The sequence below is a fragment of the Carcharodon carcharias genome, chromosome 1 (assembly GCF_017639515.1).
Source record: "Carcharodon carcharias isolate sCarCar2 chromosome 1, sCarCar2.pri, whole genome shotgun sequence".
In the NCBI taxonomy this organism is placed as follows: Eukaryota; Metazoa; Chordata; class Chondrichthyes; order Lamniformes; family Lamnidae; genus Carcharodon; species Carcharodon carcharias.
Genome location: NC_054467.1, coordinates 74,743,752 through 74,761,969, shown reverse-complemented (window position 1 = coordinate 74,761,969; position 18,218 = coordinate 74,743,752). Strand labels below are relative to the sequence as shown.

The following is an 18,218-nucleotide window of genomic DNA, read 5'->3' as shown; positions in this document are numbered from 1 at the left end:
CGCTCTCGCTCGCCTCTCCCGCCTGCGTGCGCTCTCGCTCTCGCTCGCCTCTCCCTCCTGCGTGCGTGCTCTCGCTCGCCTCTCCCTCCTGCACGCGCGCTCTCGCTCGCCTCTCCCTCCTGCACGCGCGCTCTCGCTCGCCTCTCCCTCCTGCGCGCTCTCTCTCGCTCGCCTCTCCCTCCTGCGCGCGCTCTCTCGCTCCCCGCCCCCCCCCCCCCCCCCCCCCCCCCCCAACTCCTGCTCAAACAGCTCTTGTAACTTAGATCAATTCATTTTTTTAAGTTACAGAAAATTCAGTAGTGGACCTTTTGGGTCCCAATCATCGTTCCAGGTTTTCAGGAATATTTCGTCATCCTGCACGGGGCATTATACGCCCCCAATTCGTTTCCCTGTCCCCCAAGGCTTCCTTAACTGCCTCCTCAAAGTGCCCTTGCAAACTGTCACCATCTCCTGATCTGGGACATCCCCAGCTTTCACCCAGTTTCTCCTTCTGCACTGCAGGGGTAATCTTCCCCAGATATCCCCTGGGCATTTAGCCTTCACCATTATATGGTTATCAAGGGGGTGCATTGCATGGAAATCTTGCAGTTTGGTCCAAAAATCTGGGTTGTTATGCTGAGGTTTAAGTCTCAGCAATTCTTTAAGCAAAACCTGCTTCTCCCCCGGGCTGAATGGTACTTGCTTAACTTTCTCTGTAACCCTCTCAATCTTCTCATCCTCCCCCTATTCCTCAGCCCCCTTTCTCCCTTCAGTTTTTAATTTGCCTTTCCTGACTTTACTTTTCCTAATAGTTATTGCCATAGGGGCCCTGGGTATGGTGAGGCGGTCTCAACTCCCTCATAGGTTTCTCCTTCTGAGCTCTCCTCCTCTTGATCAGTATCACTACAAGCTGCTGCCACTGTTCTGAACTGTCCTGAATCTGACTTTGTCTCTTTCCCTGTAATCGACTGGAACTTAGTATTAACCCGTCTGCACAACTGCAGGTACAAGGTGATAATAACTATCATCCCTTTCTTTTCCTTATCATTTTTCTGCTCTGTCCACCACTGTTTTTGTTCTCCAGGGGTTCCCTGTGGGTTCCACCACTCCGTCTGCATTTTAGTGATTGACTGCTGTTCCGCTATGAACCTCATAATGGAGTCCGCGGTTCCCCAGTCGAGTTCAAGAGCGCTATTTTGTTTCCCTGACGGCATTCTGTTCCTATTTTCCGTCTACCTCTGCTCAGTACATTCTCACGGTCCTAACAATTTAATTATCTGAGGTATGTGCGGTTTCACTGGGACCAGGCCTCCCTGCGCAGCTTCGGTAAGGTTTTATTTCAAACCATAACCCGCCAGCATGGCTCCTCCCTCCTCTTCCTGAGTCCTGGCCTCCCTGCGCGGCTTCGGCTAAGGCTATATTTCAAACCATAGCCTACCAGCACAGCTCCGCCATCCTCTTAACTGGGGTCTGGCCTGCGTGGCTTTGGCTAAGGTTATATTTCAAACTGTAATCTGCCAGCACGGCTATGCCTCCTATCTCTGGTAATGGTCCGGCCCTCACTGCACAGCTTTGGCACCGCTAGCCCACCTGCACGGCTCCGCCTCTTACCCCTGGCACCTCCTATCTCCTGTCCTCAGTCGTCCTCCTGATTCTTTGATACTTGACCAGACCATTCTCGGTTAGGCTTACTGCACTAACTATGGGCGGTTAATAAATATACTCACCCACTTTGCAGAGCCATCCCGAGGATCCGATCCAAGTATCCTGCCGACTACGCCAAATTGTTGTGGTCACTTTGACAAACGGACCACAGGAGTCTCAGGTACAGGTCACGATCATTTATTCGAGCAATTGCAAGGAGAGAACCATCTCAATGCAGCTTGAGATAGCACTCTGCTAAATTACAAATGTTCAACATATTTATACATTATTGGTCATGTACAAGAACAGTTTCCAGATTCCAATCTCGTCAACATATAAGTTTACGTTAAACAGACATCTTGTAACAGATACATGCATTGTATGTCCCTATTTTCACCCAGAACGAGACCTTCCCTCCTACCTAAACTAGGACTATCTGTTCTTTCCCTATCTGCTGTAAACAGGCTCAATCTTAGTTGTTCTTTACAACTAAGTCTCCAGTCTGACTCCCAGGGCCTTGCTGGTGATTGCAAACCCTGAGGGTGTACAAAGTTCGAGAGTGTACAAGGTTCATCTGGTGCTTTTTCACCGTTTATGTACTTGCAGGCACTGGCTGCTTGGAGATTCCAACAGTATCATTCTCTTAGAATGAATTCTCCCTTACCATAAATTCTCATTTACTTTCTTCCCCCTAACAAATAGTAACTTTTGTTTAGCAGTGGAGGGTGGCGGGGATGGGTGAAGAAGGTGGTTGGGGATAGAGGAGGGCAGTCTTTTCAAGCTTGAGGGATGGGTAGCTTGCTGGGCTTAGAGGAGTGGCTCACGAGCAGTGCTGTAACTCTACTTCCCTTAATGATCCAACCCAGGAAACCTGGCCAACTTGCATTAAAAATAGAAACACTTAAAAAGTGAAGGCACACAGCCTTCTTAAAAGGTTTCAACTATTTACCTGCCTTCTGCAAGTGAATTGGTTGTTTGCCCTTCATCTCACCTCTGATGAAACCATAAGTAGGTGAGTTTGAGGTGGTTCCTGTTTCAGATTTTTAACTTTTTACTCTCCCATCTACCCCAAAACTACCCATATTTGAGTTAAAATTACCCCTGTGTCAATGGGCAGAATTTTATGGCGCTCTCATGGCGGGGGCAGCGCCTTAACATGCGGTGAGCCATTCAAAAGTCCATTGACCTCAGCGGCACCATAAAATTCCGCCCTTTATAAATAAAGCCAAGGATCCTGTATGTTTTTTTTAACATTCTTATTAACTTGTTCCACCATCTTCATTTTCTGTACTTAAATCTCCGGGTCTCCGATGTTCCTGCATCCTCTTTAAAATTGCACTGTTATTTTTTATTGCCTCTCCTCACTATTCAAAATGCATCATTTCACTCTTCTCTGTATTAATGGAGAGGTGGTGGTGATGGTAATGTCATTGGACTAATATTCCGAGACTCAAGGTCTGAGGACTCAGGTTCGAATCCCACCACGGCAGATGGTGAAATATGAATTCAATAAAAATTTGTAATTATCTGAATTTGTTGTAAAAACGCATCTGGTTCACTAATGTCCTTAGCTGGCCTGGCCTACATGTGATTCCAGATCCACGGCAATAGGGATGGGCAACAAATGCTGGCCGAGCCACATCCCATGAGCGAATAAAAGAAAATCAAGTTTCATCTTCTCATCTCACCAGTCTAATCATTCTGAAGTCTGTTACTGTCCTCTGTTTACTACTTGAAATTATGTATTTTTAATGTATATTTATTCAAACACAATTTGAACAGTGCAGAGCGTGCCAGAGCTTTTAAGAATTAAAGGGATTGCCAGTCACAAAATTTGGTACAGGGGGAACACCCATACTCCAGCTCTATCCAAACTCAGGAGCTCAAGTAAACAGGAGAGATAAGGCTGGATGCATTTTGTCAGTTTGAACATCAAAAATGTTTTTTTTTTTGTTTTTAATGGTTTATTTTTCATGAATGGTTGTAGTACCAGTCATTTTGAAACGTTTCTATGTGGGGTTCCTATGTTTCTCTTTACAAAAGTTGACATATTCCTGAAGACTCCCTACAAAATTAACATACCCCTGGGAACTCTTTGCTCTTTTGAATGAAAGTGTTAGTTACCAAAGGACACCATATTTATGTAAACGTTTGTATTCGTTCACAGCTTGTGCTTTTAAGTAAAATGTTGTAAATACTGTATATGCTTTTCATTGGAAAGAAGGGAAAATAAAATAAACCATTACATTCTATTGCATTGCCTGATTGTATAAAAAGGACGAAAGAGACCAAAGTGAACATAGGCCCCTTTTGAATGAGGCTGGGGTAATAATAATGGGGAACCAGGAAATGGCAGAGGAGTTGAATAAATACTTTGCTTCAGTCTTCATGATAGAAGACACTAATAGCATTCCAATATTAAATAACCAAGGGGTAAAAGAGGGGGAGGAAATAAATACAACAACTACCACTAGAGAAAAAGTACTAGGGAAACTAATGGGGCTAAAGACTGATAAGTCCCCTGGACCTGATGGGTTACATCCTAGGATATTAAAGGAAGTAGCTACAGAGATCGTAATCTTCCAAGAATCTTTAGATTTTGGAAAGGTCCCAGAGGTTTGGAAAACTGCCAATGTAACACCCTTTTTCAAAAAGGGAGGGAGATAAAAAGCAGGTAACTATAGGCCAGTTAGCTTAATGTCTGTCATTGGGAAACTGTTAGTCTATTATAAAGGATGTTATAGCACAGCGTTCATAATTACATAATCTAATCAAGCATGATGGGGAAATCACGTCTGACAAGTGTATTAGAATTCTTTGAGAAGGTAACAAGCAGGATAGATAAAGGGGAACAAGTAGATATAAAATATTTGGATTTCAAAAAGGTGTTCGACAAGGTAAGGCTACTTAACAAGATAAGAGCCCATGTTGTTGGGGGTAGTATATTAGCATGGATAGAGGATTGGCTAACTAATAGAAGACAGAGCTGGGATAAGGGGGGCATATTCAAGATGGCAACCTGTAACTAGTGGAATGCCACAGGGATCAGTGCTGGGGCCACAATTATTTACAATATATATTAATGATTTGGATGAGGGAAGTGAATATACTATCGCCAAGTTTGCAGATGATACAAAAATAGGTAGGAAGGCAAGTGCTGAGGATGACTCAAGGAGTCTACAGAGAGATATAGACAGGTTAAGTGAGTGGGCAAAAAAGTGGCAGATGGAATATAAGTGGGAAAATGTTAGGTTATGCACTTTGGCAAGAAGAATCGAGGAGCTGAATATTATTTAAATGGAGAAAGGCTGCAGCACAGAGGGATTTGGGAGTCCTTGCGCAGGAACTCCAAAAGCTAACATACAAGTTCAGCAGGTAATGGGGAAGGCAAATGGAATGTTGGCCTTTATTTCAAAGGGATTGGAGTATAAAAATAGGGAAGTCTTACTAAAACTATACAAGGCACTAGTTGGACCGCACCTAGAATACTGTGAACGGTTTTGGCCCCCTTATCTGACAAAGATATACTGACATTGGAGGCAGCCCAGAGTAGGTTCACTAGGCTGATTCTCTTATGAGGAGAGATTGAGTAGGTTGAGCCTGTACTCATTGGAGTTTAGAAGAATGAAAGGCGGCCTTATTGAAACATATAAGATTCTTAGGAGGCTTGACAGGGTAGATGCTGAGAGGTTGTTTCCCCTTGTGGGAGAGCCTAGAACCGGAGGGCGTAATCTCAGAGTAAAGGGTGCCCATTTAAAACCGATTAGGAGGAATTTCTTCTATGAGGGTAGTTAATCTGTGGAATTCTTTACCACAGAGGGCTGTAGAGGTTGGGTCATTAAGTATATGGGATAGACAGATTTCTAATCAATAGGGGAATCAAGGGTTATGGGGGAAAAGGCAGGAAAGTGGAGTTGAGGATTGTCAGATCAACCATGATCTCATTGAATGGTGGAACAGACTTGATGGGCTAAATGGCCTACTTCTGCTCCTACGTCTTCTGGTTTTACGGTCTTATGCACTGGTTCATGGATTACATTAATGATTATGCAAATAAATTTAAGTGGAAACATGAAGCATAATCTAACCAACATGCTGTCAAATACACTTTAAGTACGATTGCCTGATGATGCCAAAACAAAACCTCGATCCCACCATTTGCTTCTTCTTTATAACACCATCTCTATAGGTAGAAAATCATTCATGTGTGGCTGCTGAAAGCCAAAGGCAGGTCCTTAGCTCATTGTCTGCTGATGCTTCACCCTGAGCCCTTTTTTAAAGATTTTGTCAGTGCTGGTTTGCAACTGCCTTCCACTCTCAGAAGCAAGGCAAAAAGGCAGGTCCCCAGTCTACCTCAGCTGGAATGGGAATCAAACCCACGCTGCTGGCCTTATTTTGAACCACACGCTAGCCGACCAAGCTAGCCAGCCCCTCATAACATAAAAAAATGTGTCATTTTATTACTGATTTTGTTTCTTTTTAAACTTGGCTTTCTGAAAGGAATATGTTTTGGTTTAAGAATATTGCGCTCTATCAGTACAAGTTATCATTCTGCTATGCATCATCTCCTTTGTGGTCTCTTAATTCAATATTTTTTCGTCTTTTTCAGGAACTTTCAGCTAGACTGCTGTCCATACATAGTGACCAAGACTTGATTGTGATCACTTTTAAAACATTTGAAGAAATTTGGAAATTTTCAACGTATCACTCACTAGGTAGTAACATTTGTTCTTTCAATGTAGTTTCAATACCACAGATGTGGGTGATTTCTATATAGTTCACCTTTAGTTAAAGCTACAATGGTCTGAAGAAATGTTTTAGAAGAAATATGCTTTATATATATATGTTACCATTGCAAATTGTATTTTTAATGACGTTGAGATCTATTGGTATCACTAAGTAGAAAATAGTGATAGATAGATTGCTAGATGATCAATGGCTTGTACTTCATCATAACCCGCGATTATAATTTCTGTTGCTGTTTAGGCTTTATTGGCCACTGCATGGAGAACCTACTGCTAGATCAAGGCTTTTGGCTGAATTGTATCGATGAAAAGGATGCCAGGATTGAGGTGCAGATAAGTGAAGAATCTCTCAAAATAATGTACAAAGGCCTTCTTTTACAGGAAGGTGAGGATCTGTTATTCTGAATTGCATTTCAACTTGGAAACAACTCTCAATAAATTCAACAACAACAATTTGCATTTACAGAGCACCATCACCAGAATAAAATGTCACAAAGCACTTCACAGGCCCACTATCGATCAAAATTTGACATCAAGCCATATAAGATATTAGGACAGGGGACTAAGAACTTGCTCAAAGAGGTAGCTTTTAGGGATCATTTTAAAGGACAAGAGAAGAAGAGAGAGTGATAGAGAGGCAGAGAGATTTAGGGAGGGAATTCCAGAGCTTAGGGCCTAGGGAGCTGTGGTCGAGATGTGAAAATTGAGATTGCACATGAAGCTAGAATTGGGAGGGGCCAGGGTATGAAGGGAATAGCGCTGGAGCTATTGGACCAAATAGCCTATTCCTGTTACTGTCAGTTCATATTTTCAAAACTGTCCAAATTTCAGTTGTGAATTCCTGTTGCAAACCAAGGGACACAAAACTCGTGACTCTCCTGGTGAACCTGCATTCACCATGAACAAGGCCATCTTTATCAGAATGGGACTGGGTCAGAGGGATTGGGACAGTCAGACCGGGAGTTTATTTGACTGTGACTTGGACACCTAACGGACGTCACTGAATACCTTTGCAGGCTGCAGCAAAAAAGGAAAGAGTTAGCCTGGCCTTTCCAAATCTAGTGGTCTCCACTTGGCCTGTCTGATCAAGGGGGCACGATATTAAAATGAGATGACATCTCCCTGACCCCACACACTCTGGCAGGATCAGAAGTGGAAGTCATCAAATGTTTATAAGTTCATATTTACTCCTTTTTTTTTCTCTCCTCAGGAATGTTTTTTGTAAGTTATCCATTCAGTCTTCAGAAAAATGAAGAAAATGACCAGGAGCCCAAACAGAATGACCTTGTTGTTGTTGACAATGCAAAAAGTGGTTCTAAATGGTCAGGGCAGTCTCTGGTCAGTGGAAAGAAGGTTTTGCTTCCAAAATCACACATGGAGCTTCTCATCCCTTTTCATCAGTAGGTGCCAAAGTTTTTCAGTTTCTGTTCCTTTAAGATACTGAACCTGTAGGGAGAGGCTGAGAATTCTGCAGCAACTAGCTCTCCTCCTGACTCCTCAAAGCCTGTCCATCATCTACAAGGCAAAAATCAAAAGTGTGATGGAATTCTGATGTTTAGATAAATACAGCTCGAACAACACTTAAGAAGCTTGGCATTATCCAGGACAAAGTAGCTCCCATGATCAGCATCCCATCCACCAGCTTTAAACATCCATTCCCTCCACCACTGGCACATATTGAAAGCAGTGTGTGCTATCTACAGCACTCCAATTCGCCAAGCTTCCTTCAAGAGCATCTTTCAAACACATGACCTCTATCACTTAGAAGAACAGGTGACACATGAGAACATCACCTGCAAGCTCCCCTCCAAGTCATGTCTTCTGCCATGTGCCCTTATCTTATACCACATATTATCTCAGAACTTGCGAGCCTATGATTTATGTCTCATTCATTGCTGTGGGCAGAAAATTGCAGGCAGGCAAGAGAAAGGTAGAAGACTCTGAAATATGAGCATAAAGTTGCACTTTCCCACATGAATTTCTTAATATGGACATATTTTACAATTTGGTGAGAATATTCAGGCTCAAGGTTAAAATTAATCATTGTATGGGCTGAATAATTTTATAAGCTGGAATTTTATCTGTTTTTAGATGGTTTTTCAAAAGGTACAGTGGAGGCATTGATGCACCAAATAACATGATAGCAGAATTTTCTCAACCACTTGGTAAGTTGCTAATGTTTTACAACAATTCATGCAATGTGTGAATTATTTTAGAGAAAAAACACAAGATAGAGACAAGTAACTAACCATAAGGGACATCAGTTTTAAGAAGATGACTGAGGAAAAACTGTGTTACAAATAGATGGCAGTGTCTCAAGAAGTTAATTTTAACACACTTTAATTGTTTGCACAGGACAGGGGTGCTGCATTGCAATGGTTGATTACAATGGTTTTGGAGCTGACGAGTTGAGCTTCCAGCCGGGGGACAGGATTGCAATCATCGGCTTTCTCAGCACATGTCTGCAGTGGTTCCTGGGGAGAAATGAAGCAAGTGGAAAAATTGGGTTTGTGAAAATAAATCACGTGAAGCCAAAAGATTTCATGCCACTGTAAGTAGCTTTTTTTTAAAAAAAGTACATGTGTGACACTGATAATTGAATTAAGCTACATCCATCCTATGGTTCAATTAACCTGCTGTTATGCACCGTCCATCTTAAAACAAAGAATCGGAGGCTGTGCATGCCTTTGAAATTATACACTTAAATAGAATGGCATCAGAGTTGAGGTAACTGAAGAAATTGAGAATGGCTATTGCCCAAAAGGTAGATAAGAATAACAAAAACAGTGTAAGAAAATGGAGGCAGATACTTTTACTGGATTACCTAAAACCCCTGAGAAATTTCAAAACGGGTTCATTACTAATACTGCACAGTATAGTTTAAACCCATTTTATGTAATTCTGATTGCCTTCCTCTCTAAAGGCCATTAACATGTAGGATAGAGCTCAGTGAAGGGCAGCCAGAATCCTAAGACTCAAAGCAATGTTGGTATAAGACGAGGCTAATGGAACTTAACTCTCTTTCATTGGAGACAGGATGTTATCCAGATCCTTTTTAAATATTGAATAGTATAGATAGTGGGTTAGATTTTCTGCAATGGTGGGTTTACTGAATTAGTTTCTCAGCCCAACCAGACCAACTTCTGTTAATGTAACATTATTAAATATTCATACTGGGCTCCTGGAACTATTAACACATGGAGGAATAGAGGAAAATCAAGCTGGTTGCCTCACAGGCATGTGCTCAAACCTAATATTAATGTCTTATATTAACTGCTCAGTATGAACGACTGCACACCCAGGAAAACCTCCCACCTAAGAAGCAGAGGAAATCTTTCCCCATTATTGCAAGCAGAAATACAAAATTTGCTAACCTGAAATTAGTCTACCTTTGAAAAGATTTGGTTTTCCCTGGAACTATTGGATATAAAGAAGACATCCGTTAAAATAATGTTACATGTCTTCAAAAAGGGATTGGAGAAGCAGAATTTAAATGTCTTTATTTTAATGGGTAGCCTGCCCTGGTACATTCCATTAGCATCTTCACTTTTATTTTCTATAAATAATGCATTATTTTTTGCAACTGCTCTATACTCAACATAAGGGGTGCCACAGCTGAGAAATTAAACCATTGCTGGTTAGCTACTGCACAGCAATCTCTACCCCAACAAACACTTTGCTCTAAAGCAAAATGCTGAAGATACTGGAAATTTGAAACAAAAACAGAAAATGCTGGAGATACATAGATCAGAAACACTTAGTGTTCACATTGATGACCTTTCATCAGAACTGGGAAGTTTCCTACTCCTGTTATGAACCATTGTCATTGTAGTTTTAAGGCAAAATGCACAGTGTTTTCTAATCTGTATTAAATTATGTTCAGGTTTGTGTTATGGAACCACAGCCACAGTAGTAATGAGTTAAACCTATACTGAATAATTTCACATAGAACCATACAGTCAGGAGATAAAAGACTTGTATACCCTAACACTTTAGGCTGCTCTATTCCAAGGTGAAAGAACAGTTTACTAACTTGTGACACTAACTGGTCCTCATCATCAATATCTGCATCTATTAATGCATGATCATTTTTCATCTACACACAGTCTTGTTCAACTTTTTCCACAAGAAAGACCCAAACCTCCCCGTCGCTTGCCCTTTTAACACTCCACCCTGCTCTCTTGCCCACATGTCTGTCCTTGGCTTGCTGCATTATTCCAGTGAAGCCCAACGCAAACTGGAGGAACAGCACCTCATCTTCCGACTAGGCACTTTACAGCCTTCCGGACTGAATATTGAATTCAACAACGTTAGAGCTGGAACTCCCTCCTCCATCCCCACCCCCTTTCCATTTCTTCCCCCTTCCTTTTGTTTTTACCAATAATTTATATAGATTTTTCTTTTTCCACCTATTTCCATTATTTTTAAATCTTGTATGCCGGGCTAGTCTTTCCACCCCACCCTCACTAGAGCTGTACCTTGAGTGCCCTCCAATCCATTCTTAATTAGCACATTTGTTTAGATAATATCACCACCTTCAACACTTCTTTGTTCTATTGTCTGTGACATCTTTTGATTATCTGCTCCTATCACTGCTTACTTGTCCCTACAACCACACCAACACCCCACCCCCCACCCCCACCACCACTTCTCTTACCCCCCTCCCCCACCTTAAACCAGCATATATTTCACCCCTCTTCTAATATTCAATCAGTTCTGTCGAAGGGTCAAGAGGACTCAAAACGTCAACTCTTTTCTTCTCTGCCGCTGTTGCCAGACCTGCTGAGTTTTTCCAGATAATTCTGTTTTTGTTTTGGATTTCAGCATCCGCAGTTTTTTGTTTTTATATCCATATGTGTAATTACTTTAGGAGATTGATTAACATAGACCTTAAACATTTTGAGTAGGTATATGCAGTAATTGTGGTTTTATTTAGTATGGAATGTACTTTTAAGAATAATACTTGTTAATGAAGATCACATGATCTGTAGTAACCAATAGGAGAGTAGCACAGGGTACCTCAGCAGTCAGTGTAGAGATAGAGTTGGAGTTGAAAGCACACGTGTAGTTGCTGCTGAGTATATTGTTAATGAACTTAACATTTCCACTCAAGAAGTGTCTGCAGATCAACTCCATTGCTAATTGTACAACTCGACCACCCTATAACAATTTACCTAAGAAAATACTGATGTTTAAGGTGTTTTGGAATACAACTAACACATAATGGCCCAGATTTTGTTGTGGTAATGACTACAAAACTGTTAATGTTCAATATCATTATTCCACTGGAACTGACAGCAACCTCAGGGGCAGGATATTGAGCTCGCCGAGCGGGGGGGGGGCGGGGTCCGCTCGCCGACGCGTAAAATGATGCGGGATGATGTCAGGCAGAACTCTCGATGCCACCCCGCGTCATTTCAATTTTCAGGTTGGTGAGGGCGCAGCCGAACGAGCTGTGCGCTCGCCAACCTGTCAACAACCAATTGAGGCCATTTAACAACTAATTAAAGTAGTTAAAGGACCTGCCCATCCAACCTTAAGGTTGGCAGGCAGGCTGGGAGCCCTAGTGGGCTTCAGACAAAGTATGAAACCTCATCCACAGGCAGGATGAGCTTCATGTAGGTTTTTAAAAATTTAATAAAAGTTTAATTAAAAGTGATGGACATGTCCCAATTCATGTGACAGTGTCACACGAGGGGACTCGTCAGGGAAATTTTGTTGTTCTATATTTCACATTTTTGAATTTGGCGCCAATCTCCCTGAGGCAGCACTTAGCCTCGGAGATGAGTGTGTTCTTTCATGTGCATGTGCGAAAGAGCGCACTCTCGGCTGAGGAAATCTTCCCCCCCACACGCGCCCCTCCTAAATTTAAATTCTTCCCCAGGAGTTTGAACATGTGTAGAATAAAGCAGAAATCCTGAAGTTGCTGCCAATGAGTTTGCACTCCCTCAGAGGTTGTAGAAATTCCCACTAATCGCTGTCTACTTTGCTATTAGAGAAATTCCACTTCAAAGCTGTTGGGTTCACTGTAGAAAGCCTAGAAAATATGACACTTTGAGTTGTAGCTGGTTTCTTTATGCCATACCAAGTTAATATTCCACATTCTACTCTCTGTATAGTTGAGGTCATCCAAAACTCTGCCACCAGCGTCTTAACTCCAATCAAGTCCCGCTCACCTATTACCTCTGTGCTCGCTGACCAACATTGGCCCTCGGTCAAGCAACACCTTGATTTTAAAATTTTCATCCTTATTTTCAAATCCATCCATGGCCTTGCCCCTCTGTATTGCTGTAGTCACCTCCAGCCCACCATCTTCCAAGATATTGGTGTTCCTTTAGTTCTGGCTGCTTGAGCGATTTTTTAACTGCTCCACCATTCATTGCACCTTCAGTTGCCAGGCCCTATGCTCAGGAATACCCTCCCTTTACCTCTCTGCCTCTCTCTACCTCACTTTCCTTCTTTTAAGGTACTCTTTAAAACTACCTCTTTGATCAAGCTTTTGGCCATCTGAACCAATATCTGCTTATTTGGCTCGGTGTTATATTTTGTTTTATAATGCTTCTATGAAGGACCTTAACATAATTTCATTATGTTAAAAGCACTGTATAAATATAACTTGTTTGTGGTGTTGTTCACTGGCCGTGAAAAGCTTATTTTATATTTGTAGAATGTCATACATAGTCATTTACGGTTAGAAGGAAGCCATTCGGCCCACTGAGTCAATACCAGCTTCCTGTGGAGCAATCCAGTCAGTCCCTCGTTTGATCCTCATGGGCCTTCAAATTTACTTCCTTGGAGTGCCCATGAAGTTTCCTTTTGAAACCACTGATTGTTTCCACTTCCACCACCTTTGTGGGCAGCAGTTCCAAGCCATTACCACTTGCTGTGTAAGAAAAAAAATTCTTCCTCACGTTTCCCCCTGCATCTCTTACCCAAATTCTTAAATCTGTGTCCCTTAACCCTTGTACCATTAACTAATTGGAAGAGTTTTTCCTTGTGTACCTTACTTAAGCCTGTCATAACCTTCTACATCTCTATCAAATCTCCTTTGCTCCAAGGTGAACAACCCCAACCTTTCCAACCTAACCTTGTAACTAAAACCCCCATCCATGAAACTATTCTGGTAAATAACCTCTGCATCCTGTCAAGGGCATTCACATCTTTTCTAATTTGGCAATCAGAACTCGGCACTAGTTGGAGCCTAGTTAGAGTTTTATAAAGGATTAGCATAACTTCCCTGTGCTCAATGCCTCTATTTATGTATCCAAGATCCCACATGCCTTGCTAACCACTCTCTCAATATATCCGGCCACCTTCAAAGATCGATGCACACACACCCCAAGGTCTCTCTGACTGTGCACTCTTTAGAACTTTGCCATTATATCTATATTGGTTCTCCCTATTCCTTCTACCAAAATGCATCAGCTCACACTTATCTACATTACTACCATATTCAACTTGTCTGCCCATTCTGCTCGTCTATCTATGTCCTGTTGCGAGCAATTTGTATTATCCTGCATTAGGGTTAACCCAGACCCTAATGCTGCTTGTTATTCCTCCAAGTTAAGTATCATCAGCAAATTTTGAAATTTATTCCACATCGCAAGATCCAAGTCATATAGCAAAAAAACAATGGTTCAAACACTGACCTCTTGGGGAACACTATGCCTAACATCCTCCGGCTCAACAAACAGCCATTACCAGACTCACTGCTTTCTGTCCTCAAACCAATTTTTTATCCAATTGGACACTGACCTTCCTATTCCGTAAGCCTCAATTTTGTTAATTAGCCTTTTCTGTAATACCTTGTCAAACACTTTCTTAAAATCCATATAGACAACATCCACCACATTACCTTCATCAACTTTCTCTGTTATTTCATCAAAAACTTCAATTAGATTAGTTAAGTACGATCTGCTTTTTTACAGATCTATGCTGGCTCTCCATAATTAACTCAAACCTCTCCACATGCCTGTTGAATTTTTTTTTCCAAAACCTTAGCAACCACGGGAATTAAACTAACTGGTCTGTAGTTTCTAGGAATGTCCTTATACCCTTTCTTGAAAAAGGGTATTACATTTGCCACCCTGAACTCCTCTGACACCTCCCCATATCTGGGGAAGATTGGAAGATTAAAGCAAATCCTTTTGCTATCTCCACCCCCACTTCCTTGAGATACAAGCCTTCGTTCCAAGTGACTTATCTACCCTAAGCATAGCCAGCCTTTCCAGTACCATCTCTCTTTCAAATTTCACACTGTCCATTACCTCCACCATCTCTGCTTCTACCGATATTGTATCGGATTACTCTTTCTTAGTAAACATTGATATGAAGAACTCATTAAGTATTGCAGACTTGTCCTGAGCCTCTAAGCATTTATCATCATCTTTGTCCCTACAGCACCCAGTCCACCTCATACTATTTACATGCTGGTAGAAGATTTTTGAGTTCCTTTTTATATTGACTGCCATTCTATTCTAATATTCTCTCTTGGCCAGCTTTATTTAACTCTTCACCTCCTCTCTCAACCTTGTATTTGACCTGGTTCTCACTTGAAGAATTCAAGTATGCATCATGCACCCTTCTTTTTATTTCATCATAACTTCCTTGTCATTGAAGGAGCCCTGTTTTTAGCTCCCTTACCTTAAGCACCTAGCCTATACCTGAAGCATCTCTTCCTTAAGGATCACCCATTGTTCTTTTACAGTTTTTCCTGTCAGTTTCTGGTACCATTTAACACTCACTAGATCCTTTCTCAGCACATTGAAATTAGCCCTCTTCCAATTTAGAAGTTCTGTATTAGGTTGTTCTTAGCTCTTCTGCATGACTAATATGTACCTTATGATATGATGATCATTCTTACCCAAATGTACCCCCACAGATACCTGGCCCATTTGGCCCACCTCATTTCCCAGCACCAGATTCAGCGACGTCTCCTTTCTAGTTGGGCCAAGGACATAGTGATCAAAGAAGTTCTCCTGAACACATTTCAGAAATTCCTCCCTCTCTTTGTTCTTTATTCTAACATTAATTACCCAAATATAGATAGGGATAAAGTCCTCTCGTATTACCACTCTATAGTTCTTGCACATCTCTGTGATCTTCCTGTAGGTTTGTTCCTCCATCTCTCCCTTTTGCTATTTAGAAGTCAATAGAATACCTCAAGTAGTGTGGTCTTACCTTTTTTGCTTCTCACTCTAATCAAATGGATTCTGTCCTTGCCTCTCACGACATCCAACACTGCAATGTCTTCCCTAATCAGTACTGACACCTCACCTATATTTCCTTCTCTATCCTTTCTGAACACTTTATATCCTTGTACATGTCAAGCATCCATTATCTGAAAACCTCGGGATTGATCATGTTTCGGTTTTCGGATACTGCATATATGATTCGGTCTACTTGCATTACAATAGTCTAAGCTTAGGCTAGCTATAGTCTAAGGTAAATAAAATGGCTAGAATACCTGTAGTAAGTTCCCACCTGTGGGAGCATTTGTGAACCTGCTTGTAGGAGAGGGTTCAGAGTGTTGATGTTCAGACAAGCAACTAAACTTACCGCGCTAAAGGTCAAAAGCAGTTGGTGATGGCCGTGTCAGCTTGGCCCAGGGACTTCCTGCGCTAAAGATCGATGAGGTTCAAAAAATGTGCAGTTTTTGGATGTGCTCGTTTTTCAGATTTACGGATAAAAGATACTCAATCTGTATATTAAGCATCCAGTCTTCACCTTAAGCCACCTTTCCATTATTGCTGCTTTTTATATTTTTAAGCCACCTTTCCATTATTGCTGCTATGCCACACTGCTATTTGTGCTTGTAACTCACTAACCTTATTCGCTACACTTCTCATTTCACTACATTGATTAAAAAATCCGCTTACCTTTAAAAACAGTAAAAAAAACCTCCTATATAATAGAATCAAACATTTATTTTGCTACCTGAAAATTTAAGTTATAGTTAAAGCATTTGAAGTGTTTTTAACTCCCTGGTTTGCTGTGTGTGAATACTTCAGTTTGATTATTTCAGAGTCTCAGAATTATTATGGTGTAGAAGGAGACCACTCATCCCATCATGTCTGCACCGGCTGTTTGAGTATTTTAACTTGGTGCCAATCTTCTGTTTTTTCCCTGTAACCCTTCACATTGTTTCTATTTAAATAATCATCTAATGCTCTCTTGAATGCCTCAATTGAAACTGCCTCCGCCACAATTTCAGGCAGTGCATTCCAAACCCTAACTACTCACTGTGTGAAAAAGTGTTTTCTCACCACGCATTTGCTTCTTTTGCAAAACAATTTAAAACTGTGCCCCTGGTTCTCGATCCGTTTACAAGCGGGAACAGCTGTCTAGCTCCCTCATGATTTTGAAAACTTCTATCAAGTCTCCTCTTAGCCTTCTCCTCTCCAAGGAAAAGAGTCCCAACTTCTCCAATCTTTCCTCATAACTGAAGTGTCTCATCCCTGGAACCATTCCTGTAAACCTCTCCAATGCCTTCACATCCTTCCTATAGTGTGGCGCCCAGACTGTACACAATACTCCAGCTGAAGTCTAATCAGTGTCTTCTATAAGCTTATCATAAGCTCCTTGCTCCTGTGCTCTGTGCCCCTATTAATGAAGCCTAAAATGCTGCATGCTTTAGAAAAGGCTGTCTCAACCTGTCCTGTCACCTTTAATGATGTATGTACAAGTACACCCAGGTCTCCCTGCTCCTGCACACCCTTTAGAATAGTATCCTTTATTTTATGCTGTCTCTCCATGTTCTTTGTACCAAAGTGTATCACCTCACACTTCTCCGCATTGAACTTCATCTGCCACCAATCTGCCCATTCCACCAATGTGTCAATGTCCTTTTGAAGTTCTGAAGTTTGCCTACCTGCTTGCTGACATCAACGCAGCTGCAAGCCAAGATACCCACTTGGTGCCAGATTTAAATTGCCATCAAGAGCAAGGAAAATCACACCACAGAGATTGCTAGATTTTTGTGGGCAGCTTTATTCCTGGTCCTTGCCAAATACAGGTCAATATATTTTGAAATAACGTCCTTTTTTTGACCTGCTATTCCCATTAAACCTCTTTCCTGCTAAGATGGAGAGGGAAGTCTGGGACTATGAATATCCTCACAGTTTCCATAAAGGAAAATACATGATTTGCTGACAGAAAACAAAATTGAAGTAAAATAAGATTACTTAAATTAGTTACAGCCTACTTTAGGACATCTCAAAACTGCAATAACTTTTGCTCGAGACAGTAGTATTTATAATTATAATATTTATAATACAGGAGAACATGTTGCACTAGTATGATGTGCTGCACTGAATTTGCATCATTGCAGGGAAGTTGTGCATATATCTCAACTTTAGCACTCCATATCACTGCTGTTTTGAAAGCTGTGGTTATACAAACACCTTTTTATTTTATAATTCTAGCAATTAAGAACCAAAATTGACGCAGCACCTTCTGTACATTTGTATGTTAATGTTCTGCACAATGGTGTTCTTTGCAGCTATCAATGTGGTAGAAGTTTAGGTAACATACCATTCCATTCACAAAGTGAACTGCTGACAGCCGTTGATCCATGTTAAAACAAGTGTTCTCCATGTAATTGAAATTTCAAATCCTATTTAATGATCTGATAATGATCCACACAATGCTGTTTTAAACACAGTGTTGTCAGCTGCTGTGCGCCATATCACAGAGTGCTTGGAGCTAATGCCACTGTGCCGATGTGCATACAGCTTCAATCCTGGTGTTTGTGGAAAATGGTGAGCAGGGACCAGGAGATTCCTCACTGGAAGAGCAAACTGGAAGCATATTCACTCAGTAGTAATCTCTTACACCTCCTTGTGGCCTGTT

The 18,218-nt window shown here is 41.4% G+C and overlaps 1 protein-coding gene across 2 annotated transcripts in view; it reads left to right on the top strand.

The window, feature by feature from the left end:
- The window catches only part of LOC121278858 (SH3 domain and tetratricopeptide repeat-containing protein 1), a 97,883-nt gene that overhangs the window by 20,028 nt on the left and 59,637 nt on the right, over positions 1-18,218 (top strand). For both annotated transcript variants that reach the window (XM_041189445.1, XM_041189351.1), the window contains 5 exons: positions 6,233-6,338; positions 6,610-6,753; positions 7,579-7,768; positions 8,460-8,533; positions 8,724-8,919. In XM_041189445.1, coding sequence (XP_041045379.1) covers positions 6,233-6,338; positions 6,610-6,753; positions 7,579-7,768; positions 8,460-8,533; positions 8,724-8,919 — 710 coding nt within the window. The remainder of the gene's footprint in view (positions 1-6,232; positions 6,339-6,609; positions 6,754-7,578; positions 7,769-8,459; positions 8,534-8,723; positions 8,920-18,218) is intronic.